We start from the raw sequence: 17672 nt of genomic DNA on the forward strand, positions 1-17672 counted from the left end.
CGTGCCTTCGTTTTTTCTCGCGTTTCCTTTCCCAAAGCGTTCGGTGAGAGCGACAGGCATGGGTGACGTCCCGATGCCCGCGGCTTATTCCCGCGCCCCCTTGTTTCGCGCCCACACATGCATACGATGTCGTCGTGCGCGCCTCCGGTCGATGCTGTTGTTCGGTTCGTCGTCGTCCGACGCGACACCCGTTTTATAACGGGTCTCTTCAACTTTCCCTCTTAACTCCGCCCTTGGAACGCATATTGTGTATCTATTGGGCGACGCGACACGCGCACTCCGTCTGCTGCTCGTTTTGTTCAATGTTTGTTGCCGTGGCGTAGAAGCTGCATGACGCCGCAGTTTCCTCTTAACGACGCGTTCTTTGACCCCATCGAGCCGCTGCTCCTCCGAGAAAACTTCTCATCCATCCTGCCTGCGAAATCCTTCACTGCCGTGCCTCTATGGTACTTATCTCACACTGACTGACGTCACGTTTGTTTACTGTCTCGCTTACCTTATAAATGTGCATCATCGACGTGGACACCGTGCTTTGCGTGCTCCCATGATGCCTACGTGTGCTAAACCGTGCGAATGTATAGTTAGCGGTAATGGCAGCTATATGTTCTGCTGATCGAGCGTGATGTCGCCGGTTGGATTCCCGACCACGTTTAGTGGCTCGAAATTACTCTGAAGTGCCTCTTAATCAGATGGTTGCCTTGGAACGGCCGCTATGTAACTCACCCGTTGTATGGCAATTCTGAATACGAATACTTAAGTTTAAATACCTGTTTCCAGATTTAACATTCTGCATTAATACAATGTCTTAACTGATGTAAATAAACCAATTAATCAGTTGTGCAAACGTTTAAATGCCACGCCGAAGCTCCCTTCAACTTTGGGCTGACGGACTTCGTTTTAACGAAAGTCAGTGCCGAACGCATTTCAAGACTCTACCCAGCACCTCTCAAATCATACTGAGCACATCACCAAGTGCAACCTGTCATTTTGGAAACGCTAAACTATGAACATTTTGCACCATAGCGTTACTGTGGCCTTCGTTATCAGCTTCGCCAACGGCACGCCCCGGAGCCGATCGCAAAGACCATGATCTTGTAGGTAGACAGCGGCGCTTCATTACCATGTCACGAATCGCGACGCTGACTACAGAGGAGGTTTTAACAAGCGTATTACCTCTGAAAAGAAGATGAGAAAGAAGACCTTGAGGAGGAAGCACTTGAAGAAGTACTGGTATGCTTGAAGAAATTAAAATATGACATAGTGACTGAATTCATGACCGCAGCAGCCGCAAGTGTGTATGTTCGCAGGAAGAGGCCACTGCATTCTCCACAGCAACCTTTTTAGGCTTAACTTATCATGATAATAAGCAATGTGACAATTAAATGGACTCGAATTTCACTTGGACAGCCGTCGTTTTCTGTGGCTGTAGATAAAAGCTGCAATTTCAGCTCAGTCAACTTTCACTTCAACGCTTCTTTAGGTCCTTTCAATCAATAGGAAGTTGTGGGCTCTTGCGTACTGAAACCACGAAGTGATAGTGATCGACACTGTAGTGGAGGGTTCCGGATATGCTAACACCGTGGCCTTCTTTTACCGGGGTCTACATCGGGGCCCACAGAGCTCCAACATTTGGCGCCATGGAAATACGGACGCCGCAGCAGGGATTCGATCCCGCGACTTTGGGCACAGCGGTCGAGCAGCATAACCACTAGAACATTGTAAGAGATATTCGTTGAAGTGAGGTTTCAGAGTAAAAACTTCCTTGAGCTAATGCACTTATGTATAACTACGGTCCGTTGCAGACGTGCATGTAGACCTATCTTAAACGTGTGCTGTTACGACGGGTCCGTCCAGGCTTTACTGAACATTTGCGGGCTGTGTTCAGTGTAAAACAGCCTCCTGTCTTCGCACCACACCGGTTGCAATTTTTAAATTACTCTTGTGCCCACTCTGCGGGTACTGTAAGAGTCCATATCCGAATGAGAAAACTCAGAAAACTCAGCAGGACCAATTGTACAGTAACCATTGTTGTCGCAATGTTGAAGTCGTTGCCGCTTGCGCCGATGAGCCTCAACATGAAGTCGTACGTACGTGTTTTTTTTTTTCAAGTGTTCACTTCCATGCACAACTTCAAACCGCCACAAACATCCTCTTTCTGACTTCAGATGCGAATGCCTTGTCACGACTGCAAGTACCACAATGTTTCACCCTTGTTTTTGTATCTGTCATTGTGCTGGAGTTGTTCTTTGGTCTAGTGGTGAGTTTTTGGTTGGCAACGACTTTGTTAGAAGTTCGGCAGAGCTTTCGCCGACCAGGCTTTAGATTTCCCGTGCGGGGACGTCAACGAACTTACCTCACCGCCACCTCGCGGGCCTGCTGGACGGCCCAAAGTTGGTGGCTGAGTCTGGGGCTGCGCAAGGGAGCGACGCGCCGCGGCAGAAGGGTTCCAGAGTTAGCGCCTTGCGTGTTTTTGGCACATTCCTAGATCATGTGGGTGAATTTGGCGACCTCAACACGGCACACCTTGCATATATTTGTCGTATATGATTTAGGTTGGAGTCTGTTACGCAGTGGAAGGCTGGCGTACGTGTGTGTCTGCAGTTGTTGTGGGGCCACCACCTGCGTCCAGTTCAGCTTGTTGCTGGGTGGAGGAAAGGTTCAACGGGCCAGGTAGAAGACTCCGGTAATTTCATTGTAGGTCTGCAAACGGTCTTTGGTGCTTCCCCATAGATGACCGTCGCCGGCGTGGTTCGTCAGTTCGCGTGCCTTGTCGTGTGCCGTCTCGTTCAGGCTGCGGTGGGCCTCGTATACCTCTCCCATGTGATACGAGAACCACAGAGTTCTGGTTTGAAGCCCTACCCTCCGCTGGACTTTGCCATTCCGCAGGAATATGGCAGCTCGTTGCGAGATCCTTCCTTTGGGGAAGTTCCTCACCACTTCTCTCGAGTCGGAGAGCACAGCCGGATCCTTGAGCGCGAGCGCCACCACTACTTTCTCCGCTTCTTTCGTGGGCTCGTATGCTAGTTGATAATAAATATCAACTTAAATATAAACTAAATATCAGTTCGGCTTTTCTCGATTGGAAAAGCCAAACGAGAATATCGGCTATAGCGGTGAATAAAATGCAAAACATTAGTAGATATACATTATTTGTCGCCCCCACCAGACGTAGCTATGAAGGTTGTGCGTCGCGGCATACTCTAAAAAGAAGGGTGAGAGAAAAGAAAAAAGGCTAGAAAGAACATCCATAGGGAGGTTCAATGACGCCTTAGCACTCGCAAGACGGAAGCTAAAGAAAAGACAGCGGGTTTTCTTATCAGCGCTACGACTTCATTGAATGTCACAAACTAAGTAGCCTAAAATTCTGTTTTCTTGGATAAATTGTGACGTGTTACGTAGCGAAACCGCGATATATGATTACGAGACGCGCCGTTGTGGAGGGCTCCGGACATTTTCGCCATCTGACGTACTTTACCCTGCAAGTCGCAAAGCACACGACCCACTAGTATGCCGCCTCCATCGAAATGCGCTCACGTTGACCGGGATGGAACCCACTACTTTCGTGTCTGCAGTCGCGAAAACCATGATCACCGTACCGGCGAGGCGGACGCTCCTATGACTAAGGTAAATTGCAAAACCCTCTTCAAGGATCAATCCTTGCACCGGCTTCCTGGGTGAGGCAATCGCTGTAGTGTCCACTTAGACATGTGGTGTGTGTGCGTACTCGAACCTTCATCTCCCCGTGCCGCGATCGACCCTGACCCTATTGATTCAGTCGGCGGCCACTTCAACGCACCATGCGCGGTTCCTGGCGCACACGATCGCATCGAAGCTCGTTCACAAGAGTGCGTGCAACTGACCTTGATCCGCGGCATCTAAGCAACAATGAAAGACGCGTGTGTGTGTGTGTGTGTGTGTGTGTGTGTGTGTGTGTGTGTGTGTGTGTGTGTGTGTGTGTGTGTGTGTGTGTGTGTGTGTGTGTGTGTGTGTGTGTGTGTGTGTGTGTGTGTGTGTGTGTGTGTGTGTGTGTGTGTGTGTGTGTGTGTGTGTGTGTGTGTGTGTGTGTGTGTGTGTGTGTGTGTGTGTGTGTGTGTGTGTGTGTGTGTGCGCTCCAGCGTTACCCAGCTCGTATTGTGTACGTATTCAGGACAGAACTTAGAAGACGATAGTTATAGCGCGAGAGCAGAACGACGACAAAGGGACACGAAGGAGACTTTGTCGGAGTTCTGCTCTCGCGCTGCAACTACCGTCATGTCATACCAACTAGCCTAAACCGCCACACTTCTAAGAACTGAGAAATTGGGCCATTTGTATTTTTTTCCTAAATTAGTGGTCTAATAGTTGTGGGCAAGGAGGCGATTTATTCCTTGGTTCTGGGGGGTTTACGTGGTAAAGCAATTTGGTTATGCACGACGTCGTAGCACTAGGATTTAAATATATGAAATATTTCACAATTGGATGCTGTTTTTAAAAGCCGAAGCATTTTTGTTTGCGTAAAGCAAGGACTTTTGGCGTCTATCTATCTATTTGTTCATCTAGCCGCCTACGTCTCGGTGTTCTCGTGATCACCCGCTTAACTTGGCGTGAACGAAAATTAGTATAGGAGTAAGATGGTTTGACAAGTATGACGCACTTGTCAAGACATGAGTGATGTCACAATTCCGTCGCGTACGTCGTAAAACCTCGGCAGCGTTGTCCCGACGAATGCAAAGAATAAATTAGGGTCCCAACAGGAATCGAACCCCAGCTTTCAGTGTGGCAATCAACTATCCTACCACAGAGCCACGTGGGGTCTCGGAACTGCTTTTCAAACGGACCGTAATAATGTTCGTGAAACGTCAATTGTGGTTGCAGTGCTGGCTATTCCGTTTTATAAACATATGTAAACCTGTGATACAGCCGCCACATCGAGTTAACGTCAGTTGCAGTTAGGTGCCATCCGCTGAAGTTTATTCATGCAGCAGTGTCCACCGCTACCATCCTCGCGAGCGCCAGCGCTTCATATCAGTTTGCCGCTTCTGGTGTTGCTAATGTTCCTGTTGGCATCGTAGCGCAGGTGCCAACAACTGGTTTGCACTTGCTGACGTTATATAAACATTTGCAACTGTTCAAATATGTATGTGCGTGCAACATTAGTTCACATATTAGGCGTAATTTCATAACGTGTTGTTCGATAGAAAAATTACACCATGGTCGTGCTTCGCATAACGTCCAATATCAAGGTACGTCGGATCTGCTAAATTTTGAACATGCACCTCAGCCTAAGTACACTCCAAGTTTTTTTTTTGTTGTTGTCAATGTTGTTGTTTTGTTTCCATTACGCCACCAATGGCATCGGGGCCCCTCTCACCATGAATACTAGTGGAGACCTAGTCTTCACTAAAACAGAAAGATGTTTGACAGAACTAGCAAAACATTTTTAGCGTATATGAATACCCAATGAGTCCATGGAAGTATCGCTTTGTCTAAACTCACCATCGCCTATACGAATGAAATATGGCCGCCGTTACACTGACACTCAAGTGAAACACATTCATGCTTGATTAGGGTAGCGCGCCTTGGCAGTTAGATTAGATAAGTGATTTTAGTATGCTGAACTAGAGCTACATGCTCGTAAAATAATAAGCGGCTGGACTAAATGAATGCTTTAAGCGCGTCGTTATCTGTATATAGCGTAAACGCACAGCACTTGTTCATCGCAATCAGCCATGAACATTCTGCCATTAAACACAGAAACATGCGATCTACAATTATGCCTTACCAATGCAAATTATTTTAGAGTGAACTGCCCGAGGGATGATGTTCTTCGCTGGTTTAAGTACTTCTATGTGACTATTGAATGCCGCGAACCATGACCGTTGGCTGTTGCCAAGGTGCATCGCGGACCAACTGTTGCGGACTCTATCCGCCGCTTTGTTGCACGTGGCACCGTGTTGCTCTTCACCGTGTGTGTGTACACGCGTGTGTCTGTGTGGACACAGGGCTCGCAGGTGGGAGCGTATCGCGACACGAACGTGCGCCCCTCGCGACAGCGAGCCTGTTCATGTGTATCGCATGGTACGCTTTAATTGTCTCCGACAATCTGCGAATTGTGCGCAGCACGTGTGGCGTAAGTGTGGGCACTGCCGGGTTTTTCCAACAACAGGCCAGTTATACCGTGCAGCACCAGCAGCAGCAGTATCAGCAGCTCTACAAAGCAAAATACACAAAAGCAGAATCTAGCACATTGAGAACAGCAGGAAGACAGCAAAAGATACGTCTTCCGTCAACTCTGTTCGCATACATAAACGCAGTGGCTGCTCGCGCCACTACAACAGGAGGCATCCTCGTGCTCTAATGTACGAATCATAAAGCGGGATGCAGTCAGGGAGGGCATTTCGAAGCGAGGCAGAATAAAATAACAAAAAAAAACCCACGAAATTGTGCGCAGCTGTGGAAATTCGTGCCCGTTATGTGCGTTACGTTATAGTACAGCTGGGTAATTCGCTCTGCTGTAGAACGAGGCAGCAGAAGGAATAAGTGCGCGAAACGCCAGATCGGATTCGAGTTTTAGTTCCCGGAGCTCGGCTGTTGCCGGAAGCAGCCTAGCGTCATACAGGTGGCGAATAAATGGTGGGTCCTCATAACTCCGTTGTGTATATTGTATAGTGTCTTTGGCACAACCATCTCGGTGTCCACAAGAGTTGGGCTTGTAGGGTGTGACCTGCAGCCATTTACGCCAATGCCTTATATGACACTATATATTACATGCGGTCATATATCGCGCGGCTGGTCCATGCGTAAAGTCAAACGCAGCCATATATGGCAAAGCTGCGTCATATATGACATCGCCATTATACATATATGCCGAGGTGTTAGCATAGTGGGATGAGCAGCATAATAGGATGACCACCGTATTCTCTCTCAAACTTCCCGACAAGCTTGCTGAAAGTGAGTTAAAATTTCTATGCGAGCTTTGAGGCGGTTTCCGCACTGAAAAAAGTCTAATGTGACCGGACGCGCGCTCTATATCATGCAGAGTCGCGATCGTGCTTCCGTTCACATGATTTCTTTCTTGCACGTCACAGCGGCTCCTGTGTGAATCCCCTGCTGCCAGCAACAGCTGCCGTTCGCAGTTGCGCCCTAACGTTCGCGTTGGATATGGGACGTGTGCACCTTCGACGTTGTTCCATGTGTTCCCGACTAGCGCCGTACCGACGCCCACACCACGCACATGCGTGCTCGCGGCTGCCGCACGTGTGCGCGACCACGTCCGTGTGCTTCACATGCTATTGTCGGTACGATGAAAAAAATGGGGAGGGAGAGATGGGGAGGGTGAGACCCTGCGAAGCAGCTGACTACGACTACAGACAACGTTGCAGTTCCGATGCGCCTTTCGTGTGGAACAGGTGATCTGTTGAGGCCAACCAAACCTGAATGACGACGACGCTCACAGTGAAACCCGACAGCAGTGACGGTGAGGTGTTGCAGCGCTGCACCGAGCCGCCGTGGTGGCACCATTTCGGCGCCCTACACCGACACCAGGAAGCCCTGGTGCTGCACCAGTACGAGCCCGAGCGATGGCACCATCTGCAGTGGCCGCAGCAGCGTGCGCAACCACTGAACCTCTCCGCAATGGCCGCTCAGTGAGAGCACTTTCTTGTCTCGTCTAGGATTAGGATTAGGATGTTGTAGGTAGCCGGCGGATATAGCTTGTCTAGTGCACACGCGACGCGTGTTGAAGCAGCTATGGCCGCCGACGGTTTCTTACCTGTGGCGTGATTGGAACAATTCGAGCCTTTCGAAGCGATGACGACATTATAGGTGCATGTGTAGGCGTGAGTCATTTGTAACTAAATTAAGAATAACAGTTCGCTTCTCTTTGTTTCTTTTCGCCATTGCTCATTTCTGTACTACAGATGGCACTGACGTGTGTGTGACATCATGGAGGACGTGACGTCAGCGCCCTTAGAGTGCGTGGGCCCCATGTTCGCGACTACGAAAACACAAATCGAACTGTGTTGACCAAGTTCGAGCTCTGTAGCAATATGGAGCGGTAATTTGTTTGCGTGCCAAAATATCTGCATTTTTTTTAATTTTAGAGCTCAGCTTTTAGAACCCCGCCCTTTCGTTGAGTGTTGTCGCCGTTGGCGTAACTGATAGAGCGAACGAAGACTAAACACAGCATAGGCGTAGCATTCGAACGTTGCAAGTTTCTTTGGCAATACATAACGAATGTAACGAGTACAACTAGAGAGAGCCAGAACTTCGAGCACAGTTGGAATTTCCCCGACATGAAGCGGAGCTCAGAATTGGCATCAGGAGCTATCGTAATCGTCGGTGAATTTTTCATAAGTGCCCGTTGCAGTCAGAAGACGAACATTGAAGTGCTACAACTGTTCATGTACTACATGCCTATAGATATTTTCAAAACCTACACATTTAACGTATTTTTAACCTGTAATCGGGTACTCTTTCCAGTATCGTTTTGCCACAATAAACATTCAATTTACTGTATTGGCTACTAAGTGCGAAATATTTCTGTATATTTGTATAACCCTATGGTGCCGTTTTAAATAGGTATTTTACAGTGAAATCGTTTCATACTGCCCTAACACCGAGAATTTGACGGATATGTGCCGTTTCTAATACAGCAGTAGCATGCCGCACTCACTTTTACAAATTGTAAGGAATCATTGCCGCTTACTCACGTTTGTCAAATGACCAAACGGAGCAAGTAGGACAATGCGGAAGCATGTTACTTCTTCAGATTGATAGATATAATTCTTAAATAATACTCCCGGGCTCATTAGCCTGGTATGGCCAGACTTGCTAGCAATTCCAGGTTTAGGATTGTGCCTGTGATGTATACAATGAATCCACAAAAAGAATTACAGTACGTAGAACGAGAAACGCCCTTGTATGCGCCAAAATAGTTTTTTATAGAGTTGCTTTGTTAAGGCAAGTGGTCCCCAGACGCACCAGCGGCGCTTTCGTGTTGCGCATCGCATGTTCGCTGCTTTGCCACAGGTCGAAAAAATGCCGCAGCTCGAAGCTCAATCCGCGTTGCAAAGGAAGAGCTCCCTTAAGAGTCTGTCATTCAGCCTCGTAACAGGAACAGTCCCAGGAAGCGTATCTTAAGTCTTCCAGCGTGTTAACCTACATATACTGCTCATAAGTGTATCTGACTCTTATAACGTATTCAGATTCCATGCTGATTACCTCGGTATTATAATACCAGACTGGCATGGTGTCCTAATGTTATGGTCGTATCGTGACATAACGTTGTTGCCACTTCACAACCGTTGTAATGTTGTAGTTGCGACGAAATAGCAAATAAGAGTGGAGGCAAGTGCTGTTCGTGTCACTGCGCTGGCTTTGTGACATCTGCTGCAATCTCTGGAACGAACGAAGCGTGACATCGTTACATGTCATGGCGTATCCATCTCCCTCGGACATATATTTTGGAATCAGTTCGTAGAAAGCAATAATATGTCATATTAGGACAGACGCTGTTTCGTTCACCGCAGTGTTTTATGTGATGTTTCTTGCGTTGTCGTAAAGCAAGAGGAGTGACATGATCATCGCGTTGCGTGTCACCATTTTCGCGTGAATCTAAACGCTTAGATGACACCGTGCCCCCGTCGCACTCGGTTCACCGTGGTGGCGCTGCAAGCGGTGGATATATGTTCGCCGTGTTTGTGCACATAAATGTTAAAATCAACGGTTTATAGGTTGCGGGCCCACTCGCATTAAAGATCTTCGGCTTCCTCGTGTGCATTGACATTGGCAGTCCTTAGATGGTCCAGATATGATGAAAGTCTATGTATTGCCACGTGCGCTTAATTCTCAACTTTTATGTGATTGATCTTCACCTACAAAAGCTGTTACCAGCGCTACCGGTGCACACTGTGCAGTGCTTCTACTTAGAGTTTTTCTGGGCCCGGGTTCACCCGATAACGTGTGCCGTCTCCGCCGCAGTGTCTGCCACCTTCTTCACCGTCACTATGCCGTGTGGCCACATGATGGCGACAACGTAAAAGTTGCAAGCTCACTCCACCTGCTCAACCGCCCGCACATGTTCTATGCGTAATGCTGATGGAAAAATGAGCGAAGTTCACTCCTAAACAGCATCCGGCACATAGGCATCAGTTTCAGGGCAGCAGCCACGGTGGAGGCCGACGTGCTGCCGCTGCGCAAACAGCACCCCGTTCCTCTCCATCTGCCTTGCTCCGTTCTCTACCCGCTCTCTTTTCTCTCTCTCTCTCTCTATCTATCTATCTTTCACAGCTAGACCCGTGCTTTCGCGTACAAGCTGGGCGCGCTCTACGGTGGTCGCAGCTGTGGCACGGTGCTCCCAGAATGTTTGGCACTGCACGTCCGCTGCTGAACAGGTCGCAACAAGCGCAGCTGTGTCCCTCGTGATCAACAAAACAGTCGTCGTGGGCTTCATGTGACGCATACTGAACCGCCAGTGCGTGTGTTTGTGTAACGGCGGGGTTCGCTTGACGCAAACACGCACTCGCACTCTCATAAACAAGTAGAGACGAGGCCAGGACGTATCGGGTATGAGGAAGAAGAAAAGGAGAGGGACGAGGGATAGTGGCTAACTCCCCTGACTGGGCATGGGCCATGGTTGAGGGATCGTCATCATCATTTTTGGCTGCGGCGGTATTGTTTTTACTGTTAGGCAACCGCCACAAGCTGGTTGATGCTAGGTGGGGGGGGGGAGGAGGGGGCATGGGTACAGAGGGTGTAAGTTCGCAATACGAATATTTGTTTTTGGTTGGATGGGGCAGGCAGGCAAGAATATAAGGAGACTGCCCCTCGCCCCCCTCCCTCCATCTTTGCGTATACTACCGGCGCCGCTGCTGGACGCGGAGGATCGGGCAGGTTGGTTATAAGAAAGCAGGGGGCTGCTTAAGAGAAGTCGTTTAGCTTGCAGAGAAGAAGCATTAAAGCAAAATGCATGAATGGAAAGAAGAAGAAGAATACACGAAAGAGAGGGAGGTCTTCTTCATCCTCGTGGACGCCGCGTTTTTCTCCCCATTTCGGCACTCGCCTCGGTAGCTCTTCCTCTCGACGAGTTTAGTTCAAGAGCTCTGTGCGTGTTTCCTTGACCTGTATACGGCCGCACGTGCCAGCGTCACAGCCCACTGCTGGCGCATGAGCACGCGCACAACGCAAATAATTCAAGAAAAGAAGACGGCCTATTAATGGCCCTTTCGCCTCGCTCCTCCCCGCGTGTTGTTCCTGTTTAACAGCGCCTCCAGGCCTGGCGCGCGCGAAATCAAACGTAATTCCGGACCGTAGAGTAACCCCTAACTGCTGAGTGCAGCGTGCTTTGTATATACGATACTTCCAGCTTATGCACTCATTGGTGGCTCTATCGACGCCTCATACATAATTAATGATCTCGCCGTCATCGACGCTTAAAATCCGATCATTCAACGGCCGCGGGCATTATATTCCGTGCTGTGCTGGGCACACGGTATACACTCATGAATGCTGCCGCCATTTCTCTTAACGCCACCTTAGTTAACTGCGCTGAACGTATTATAGCATGGTTGGCGTGATGTAGCATCAGACGCACCCAGGTATACCGCATGCCTGTCTGCGTCTTCTTCGCTTGGCACCAGTTCCCATCGTCAACGCAACACATCGTGCGTCAGAGGAGACTGACTTGCGTCGTTTATTGCGTTGAAAAAGAGGGGGAAAAACAAATTGTAATGATTCTCTGGTTTTACGTTCCGAGAACCACGAAGCTGGCGTGACGGATGTTGTAGTGCGGAACCACCGTTTAATTGTGACTATATACGCGGGGTTAAACATAAAAGTGGCATATTAGCATAGCGCCTCCATGGAATTGCGGCCTGGAATTGAATCCGCAACCATTTGCGCCGCAAGACAATGTCGCTGCGCCGACGCAGAGGGCATTTATCTTGCGTGCTCGTCGTCTGAATTCGGTTTTGTTATCCAGATGTCTTCAAGAAAATTTCAAGCAGTGACCCCTCATAGCACGTATGAGTCTTGTGAACCCGCAGCCAAATGGTGCACGGATTCACCATGAAATGTCGCAGCATTCGTTTTCTCCATAAAGAGGCTACTTATAATAATTATATCTGGAGTTCTGCGTGTCGAAACCACGATATGTTTTGGAGGACCCCGGAAGGTTTGAACATCTGGTGTTCTTTAAAGTTCACTGGCATTGCACACTGCACGTGGACGACCTCTACCTTTTCGCCTTCATGCAAATTCGATCGCCAGGATCGAACCCGCGACCTTCGGGTGAGCAGCCGAGCTCCGTAGCCACCGCTACGGACGACGCATCTTATCTCAGTGCGAATGTTTGGGCGTTTAAAGATTGCATTTACGTCATTATGCAAATGATTGTGTGCTTTGTATATGCAAGTGTAACAGATGCGAAGTCAAATTCTGCAGAACTCGATCGGTGATGGCGATATTACGGGAGTTCTGCGGCGGTCATCGGAATAATTTGCTGCGGCAGGGAATTCCCCCGCATCTCTCTCGTAGCCTTTTTTTGGCGCTTATCTCGCCTTCAAACTCTTTTTATTTTTTTTCAGGCACCCCGATGCTGTGTATAGGACAGCTCCGGCTGTAGTGTACAAGGACGGCTGTCGCAACCGAGCCTTCTCGAAGCAGCAGTGTACGCGCGTAACAAAGCTTGGGGAAAACGCCACTGCTTAGATTTGGGCAGGCTTCGCCCCTAAACACTGCATGGGTCGCCTCTGTCATCACACCCACTTTCGTAGCTATGGAATTACCGGTGCTGACTCTTACGCACATTAACTGGGGCCGCTGGATTTTTGTGTGTTAATCGGACACTGACGTTTTCATAATTGCTTTGCAGTGTCGCCATACACCCTGAAAAAAAAATCCTTTGACTCCGCTTCTACAAATGCGACAGTCATATGTAGCACTCCCTTTAGATAGCACACTGACTTTCTGAAGAGAGTCAACGTCTCCTTGTGAATAGATTGCTGCACAGGTGAATTCCTTATGTACAAATGAAGTCGTAGTTCTTTAAGTTCTTTTTCCGCCCCCCGCCCCCTTTTTTTCGAACGTACCAGGTAACCAATTGAAAAAACTTCTCCTGGTTACGTCCCTGCCTTTTTCATCTTTTTCTCACTCTCTCTCCATTATCATTACTTCTGAGGCTTTGCTAATTCCTTTCGCTATGCTTCTTGAGTTCTTTAACTGTACATTTGTGTTTGCGTATGGCCCGCGTTAAAGTATCGCTGATTGCGATGTAGGAGCCGTAGGCGCTCCGTACTAGCACAGCTTGGACGCGCAGCCTAGCTCTTGGGCTTTCGTGTTATGACATACGCTAAGCTAAACAACGTCGGATACCCTCCATAGCTGCTTGCTGCGCCCGGTGCGCAAACCATGGCTCAGCTCCAGAAGCCACGATTTAAATTTTCGCTACGGTAGCGGTATTTCATAACTCACTTTATATAAACTCCAAAAAGGCTGATTTCCATACCACGTCTGCGCTATTTGTACCAGTTAGTTCTGTAAGGTTGCAGTTCTTCAGTTTATGTGTCGTAACCCATTGAACTCGACGTTTGCCTCGAGGCTTCGCTAAAACGGACGCCGAGCGTGTTGGCCATGCGGTGCGTCCGCAACCCTTCTAGCCTTTGGTACTTCACACGTCCCCATCCTGCCTGGCAGAACGTTGTTTTTGGGACGTCCCGATTCAGGGGCGAAGCTCCTTCGTCCCTACGTGCCGTTTTAGGGACGAAGCTCCTCTTAGTCTACCGTTGTCACGCGTCACGCGTGATTGGCAGTATGCGAGATGGTGGTACATCGAGTGTTCTCTAGATGGGCGGACGAACGGACAGAAGGACGGACGCATGGTCGGAAGGTCGGGCGGAGATAAGCATGGATGGACTGATGGACGCTTCGCTCCACTCATCATCATTCACTCCTCGGATATGCTGTGATTTTTTCATTATCCAGTTGACATAATACTGCAGAGAAACGTCCATTCTTCAGCGTTACAAGCACGCAATTTCGTAGCGCAAAGAGACAAAGTTTAACGTTTACTGGACAAGTGCCACGACGATAATGGGCAGTGCTATATCGTCTGAGCGTACATTTCCTGTCTCCGTAACGTTATATCTGCCCATTCATTCGTGGTGCCAGAACGCCATTCACTCGCGTGGGTGCTCACGACTTCAAACTGCGTGGTGTAATAAATGTATGCGCAGCTTGCGCACGACCAAGTACTTGCAAACACATTCGTTACGTGCCCTCAACTCCAACCGAATGCTTTGGGTACAGAGTAACGGCAATTTTCCCGTTTTATAACAAACAACTCGAGTTCCACGACTGCGGGTCTTAGGAATTTCCTTTTTGTCCTTTTTTTTTTGCTTTAAAACGCCGGCCGCTAACCATGCACCTAGTCGTGACGATTACGGCGCGCAGAGAACGTTTTGTACGATCAGGCAGTAAACAAGCAGTTACTGCGAAAAACTATGCGCCGGGGGGAACCTGAGGGGAAGTGGTCGCGAGATCGGGTGCCCGTGTATCGGGGATGATGAAAGTGTGCCAGCCTTGCATGCCTATAGAGTCGGAAAGGGGAAGTCCCGCAGGAGAGTTCCCAGGGCCTTTCTCTTTTCATCTCTCCAAGCTGTTTTATTATTTACACGAATCATGACGCCGACTGCCAAGATCGCTTAGCGCACTTTCACTGCGTGCTTTAGCTAGAACAACGTCAAAGGCGGAGAGGGTTGCGACAGTATAAACGCGTTTGCGAATGGTTATTTCTGCGTGTTTGTGCACAGCTTGCCGAAAGAACTATATTTACTCGTAATTTGCAGCATAAACTGAAATTTACGTGTACAGTCGTAAGTTTTTAATGACTAGCCTATTTTTAGAATGCATTTCCCTATTCGGAGCGACGTCCACAGGCCTCTATCGCGTCATCTCTAATCTTACTCAGAGGGCCATTTATATGCGACCAGTTCTTTCCGACTCATATGAAGTCTGCTCGACTGCGCGATCCATTTAACGAGGGGCTCAAGTTATTCCGAACCACGGCCAAGATCGACAGAAAAACTGTAACTAATTTATAGTGATAGTCTATAAATGAAAGTACAGGATGTTAAACGTTACACCATGTGGTTGCCCAGGAACGACATCGGAAATATGGCGACAAATGAAAGGAGTCGAGATGGCTTCAATGGTTTTGTCCCGCATTGGTACAGGAGCAGGAGCAGAGGCTGAAGGCTGCACAGCCTGTGTGGCCCTAGCTGACATACCATAACTACATTTCGCTATGCTCTTTATTCTGAAATAGCCATGAGACATTTAAACGTTGATCCAATTGCCTCGCCTAACTTCGTCCAAATATATATACGGGTATGCAAGTAAGACTGCATATGCTAATGTACAAAGAGCTAAATGACGTTACTAGTCTTACTGCTGAATAATCAACATATTTCGCAGCAGCTGTCAGGTACTGCATGGCTTTGACGCTGTCGGGTGCCAGCTCCACGACTAACAAGTGTCGCGTAATAAATAAATAAAGCTGAGAGTCAGTCGGGTATAGTTAACGCTCTGCATAACCGCTTCTGACCTTGACTTTTTGCACTGTGGGCGTTTTAGGAATTGCAGATTCCGCTTTCCTTCTCCCGCTTCTCGCTGAGGAATTTATTTCCTAACACTCGCCGCTTCGTGCTAACGCGGCTTCGAGCTTTGGAAAGAGCCGCTGGGAGACGAAAGCGAAAAATTGATGATTCAATTATCGTCACGCAAGCCGTTGCTCGCACATTAACTATACGGGAATTACGCGTGTTTCGCGCAAACTGCGTGGTTTATACCAGGACGCGTGCCGCTACTCCACACTGCTCCCTTTCGCTCACAGGATTTCGCAGTATGCAGTACATATGTGTACACGCAGTGAGTGCGCGATGGCCGACGGCCGCACGCATACATGCCTTCTTTTTCATGGTGGATAGATAACAGTCGGTCTCGTCCTTGATTCCATGGTGTACTTCCCGTGCGCGAAGCCTGTTGACTCATTCGCAAACTGTGAGTGTGATACAGCTACGAAGGAACCCCTGAGAATTCTTTTTGATCCACCAATGGGGCACGAAATGTCTTGTTGTTTTTTTGGAGCCCCCGCTTGTTCGCAGCGCCGTGACGGACTCGACACCGTGTAATTACGTGCGCGACGCACGACTGAGCTCGGAACTCGCGAGGCCTTTTCATTCTCGTAATTGTTCTTTGCTTCCAGCTTTTTCCCAAGTGCTTAATTCGGCGCCTTAATGAGGAATTTCCGCGTCATCCCCACGGCTTCGCGTTCATTCGTCATGCTTCCACTTCCACTCCTTAACGTCGCTAACTGTTCACATGCAGCGGCGGAGATTTTCGTGGAGGTTCTGTGAAAATTTGCATATTTCACGCAACAACGACCTACGTCCCATGGACTTGTGCTCACCCAAATATAGGGCTCGAGTTGGTAATTTAAACTAAAACACATTCGTATGAATTAGGTTGCACGCCACTCCACCTTGGACGTGTCCCATTTCATTTGTTGCGATTATTATTGTGTTCGCCATGCTTAATAAATGCCATGCCACTTGATTTGCGCGGGATGTAGGAGAAAGAGGTTCCTATAGAAACTTTCTTCTCCTACATCCGTATAATGTGTGACAAATTGCTATTGCAATTTCGGGGACCGTAAAGTGTGTATAGTGTCGGCCGTATAGTGTGTAACAAATAGCCATTCGTCACACACTATACGGCCCACACTAACATCACTATTACTAATTATTATTTGAGATATTTAGACGAAGTTGTGTCCCGTATTGCATTGTACTGCTTTTTCTAATGCTGCAATATAACACTGTAATGTTCACAACAATCATTGTACATTGCAGAGAACAACGCATTCTTGCAAGAAATACAGTCGTACCAGGTCTGATCACAGAGAATTTAGTTTCGCTGTGAAATCATTGACCCCATTAAAAAGTTCTTTATATATATATATATATATATATATATATATATATATATATATATATATATATATATATATATATATATATATATATATATATATATATATATATATATGCACGCAAATTGTAAGTGATCTTGCAGCACGTAAGCTCGCGCTCTGGACGAGCTGTAGTCAGGCTGTACAGATATCGATAGGTAAACTTACTCCTTAGAAGCGCGCTCATAAGAACGAAATGATGAAGTGTATTATTTCTTCTGGAGGAGCGCCTGCGCTATATTCATAATAGCAGCTACACATCAACGTAGAATATATAGGTCTGTTCCCTGTAACGTGCTTCCAGTGTCTAAAACAGCTCTTTTGTTGTTTCTTCACTCCTATATAATGGTGTTCATGTCTGCATGATCACTGCCGTTTCGAAAATGAGAACTTGTCGAATTCGAAATTCGCGCGTTTATTACCTCTAACTACGGGGCTGAATTACCTCGGCCACCCCACAGGACGGATTGCCTCTTCTGTATTAAAGAGAGAGAGGACAATTATTTGTATAAACCTGTCCGAGGCGCTACCTAGGTGACGCAAAACCCTAAAACACATTCTGGAACCTCCTGGTGCGTAATAAGTCCTAGCTTTGTCCCCTTCTTGTATGCTTCCTCAACTCTTCCAAGTGACGCACGCACTGTTAGGGCCCAATCCGCGTTCGCTA

At 48.0% G+C, this 17672-nt stretch overlaps 1 protein-coding gene across 4 annotated transcripts in view; it reads left to right on the top strand.

Moving 5' to 3' along the window:
• The window catches only part of LOC119170824 (ETS homologous factor), a 414244-nt gene that overhangs the window by 294003 nt on the left and 102569 nt on the right, over window positions 1-17672 (top strand). The window contains exon 1 of one of the 4 annotated variants that reach the window (XM_075886596.1): window positions 7000-7625. The exons of the other annotated variants lie outside the window; for them this stretch is intronic. Coding sequence (XP_075742711.1) covers window positions 7417-7625 — 209 coding nt within the window. The 5' untranslated portion in view covers window positions 7000-7416. Of the gene's footprint in view, window positions 1-6999; window positions 7626-17672 lie in introns of those variants that run through there. 4 annotated transcript variants of the gene reach the window in all.

This window comes from Rhipicephalus microplus, chromosome 2 (assembly GCF_043290135.1).
Source record: "Rhipicephalus microplus isolate Deutch F79 chromosome 2, USDA_Rmic, whole genome shotgun sequence".
In the NCBI taxonomy this organism is placed as follows: domain Eukaryota; kingdom Metazoa; phylum Arthropoda; class Arachnida; order Ixodida; family Ixodidae; genus Rhipicephalus; species Rhipicephalus microplus.